General features: G+C 36.7%; 1 protein-coding gene across 1 annotated transcript; it reads right to left on the bottom strand.

Annotated features, from left to right (window-relative positions):
* Positions 1-1,188: 1,188 nt before the first annotated feature.
* Positions 1,189-2,028, bottom strand: LOC127802487 (auxin-responsive protein SAUR68-like). Its single transcript, XM_052338323.1, has one exon. It carries the CDS (start codon positions 1,951-1,953, stop codon positions 1,501-1,503), a length of 453 nt encoding a protein of 150 aa, XP_052194283.1. The 5' UTR covers positions 1,954-2,028; the 3' UTR covers positions 1,189-1,500.
* Between the last annotated feature and the right edge of the window lie 627 nt (positions 2,029-2,655).

Here is a 2,655-nt window from a genome sequence, read left to right as displayed (position 1 = left end):
TATCTATATAAGGATTATAATAGAGTTTCTAGGAAGACAAAAAAAGAAAATAATATTTTGTAATCTATAAAACCAATATGAATAGATTGGTATGCTGGCAGTTAAGTATGTACTAATTTTTTCTTAAGGTCCAATGAAATGCATTATTCTCTTACTTCCATTTAAAGTGCTAACATGGCCCTCTGTTAGAAGGTCTAAGGGTTTGTTAGCTTTTTTGAAAATAGAAGAATTAATTTGGCTTTCAGTCCTAATCCAAAGTATAGGAGTCAAATTGACATTTTTACCTTATATATAATATATATATATTTCTAGGGTAAACCTTACATACCACCCCTAAGATTTACCTAAATTACATTGACTACCCTTTGTATTTTTAAAAATAGCTCTCAACTCCCTTGAGGTTAACAAAGCATTAAAAATGACTATTTTTACCCTCATATTTATATCAAATTATCTTTTATTCTCCACCTCTCTCACCTTTTTCTTTATTACTTCTAAAACTCATTCAAGGTAATCACATTGATTTGGCAAGTTTTTTAGTGACCATCCAGATAACTATGCTAATTTGATGATTTTTCTAATGACTATTCAAAGATGATACTTTTCTCCCCGTCTCTCTTTGTCTTCCTCTTTCTTTAAGGCTTCATTATTGTCATTCTAGATTTGGAAGGATCTTTATTGTTCCAGATCTACAACTAAAATAATACAATGCTTTTAGGTAGTTCAGTTTGGAACTAATCCATAATTGCAATTATCTAGATTGTTGCAAATCTAAACGATGAATCGACCATTTCTTTCTGGTTCAATAGTGACTAAGGTTCATCAACTTTGGTTTTCGCCGAACCAATTGCTAAAAACCTCATCATGATTTCACAATGGGGCTTCAATGAAACCCATTGAGAAATCGTGATAGGTTTTAGCCACTAGTTCAAACTAGATCTAGATTTCAACTATAATTGATCCGAGTTTGAAGATTATCAAATCAGAAATAGACTTATGTTCGAGATCTTTGAACTCATATTGATTTGGGTTTAATTTCTTAGTAGCAAGAAGTTATGTGTCGCATAGAAATTAACTTCAAGGGAGATCAAGGATATTTTTGGAAATGCAAATAATCAATGCAATTTAAGTAAAACTTAAAAGTAATATGTGAAATTTATCCTTATTTTTACTATTAGTATCATATTTTGTGTGAAATTTTTTTTAACATTTTCAAAAAATCAGTTTATTTAATTGGGCGGCTAACTATACTCCATACAAACTAAGATACATGAAATAAAGCTTTTTGCATTCTAGCTACACAATCTTGGTCATCACCCATGGTTCCCCTTGGGGTCGGCAAGTTATACTCCATCTAAATTGATAAGAGTATGTTGGTAGCAGCCTCTTAGAGGCGTCCTATAATTGGATCTATGGCCCAAGTACTATTATATTGGGAAACAATGCTTCGGATGGGAATATCTACAAAATTTGAGAGATGGGGTATGGATCTTCTTCTGCCTAGAAGCTGCAGAGTAGTGACTGCTGGGAGGGTTTTTGTTGATGATGAAGAAGAGAGTGAGACATTGAGCATTTTCCATTATTTGCAATGGACGCCAGCAGAGCTTCCTGCATTTCTTTTGATGTGCGGCGTGGGATTAAAGACACCACATACTCCATGAATGCCGCATCACACGGCAGCGTAATGGGTCCATCGCTTGGCAGTCCGAACTCTTCCTCGGACAACTCAAGGAGCCCTCTGATGATCTCATGGTTAAGATACGCAATTGGAAAAGCGAAGCGTCTTTGATCGGTCGTGTAGACAACAAAATGACCCCTGTCGGCCACTGATGATGAGCTGCAACCACTAGTGACATCTCCTTCAGCTCTTGGTATTGAAATCCTTCTCCTTCTGATGGCGGCCACCCGCTGCCATTTCCTTGCCATCTTGATGAGTTTCTTGGTGCTGATCATATTGTCTTGGTTTGTTATGCTATGATCAAGGAGAAGAGAAGAGAAGAGGTTGGTATCTCTGAATGATGAATTGGTTTGCGGTGCTAATCTGAGGGAGGTAGATAGCTATATATAGCCAGAGGCACTGCCATTGAATGTGCTTTATATGGGTAGGGGTCCACGGCTGCAAGATCATGTGCTATTTAATGCAGAAGAGGACTGGACAGTGGCCAATGGCCATGTTTTGTTCTTTCTCAACATGAAAAACCGTGGTCCTTCTGTGTGTGAAGTGGTTAGATAACACACCGGGCCCAAAGCCAGTGGTTTTTGTGATTCCAAGCCTTGAGAACCACAAGAAAAGGGGCCGATTGGTCTAGTAGCTGGGCTATATTTCTATCCCATGTTAACTGGCCAACTACTTCCGTGAATATACATATAAACTACTTTAGTGGTTTGACAACATATTGGGACCAGAAAAATTGGGTCCATTCACTTGAACTATCAACTATCACTATGTGCATGTGAAGAAATTGTTATAATTTTCTTGCAACTGATCTCTTACCAAATACCCTGTTTGCTTTTAGTATGTTGGTTCCATATGATTTGGCTACTGTATGCCTTTTATCTTAAGATGATATGACTAGGGTGAGAATATTGAACTTTTCTGTTTGAACTCCATGAAATGACGCTTTACATCACATTATGGCATGATCTATCACTTAA

The sequence above is a fragment of the Diospyros lotus genome, chromosome 5 (assembly GCF_014633365.1).
Source record: "Diospyros lotus cultivar Yz01 chromosome 5, ASM1463336v1, whole genome shotgun sequence".
Lineage (NCBI taxonomy): Eukaryota > Viridiplantae > Streptophyta > Magnoliopsida > Ericales > Ebenaceae > Diospyros > Diospyros lotus.
The sequence above is the reverse complement of the archived record's forward strand: the minus strand, read 5'-3'. Positions and strand labels throughout refer to the sequence as shown.

Bases quoted from the DNA above. Each gene is read 5' to 3' on its own strand.
- LOC127802487 (XM_052338323.1), bottom strand. From the start codon at position 1,953: ATGATCAGCACCAAGAAACTCATCAAGATGGCAAGGAAATGGCAGCGG.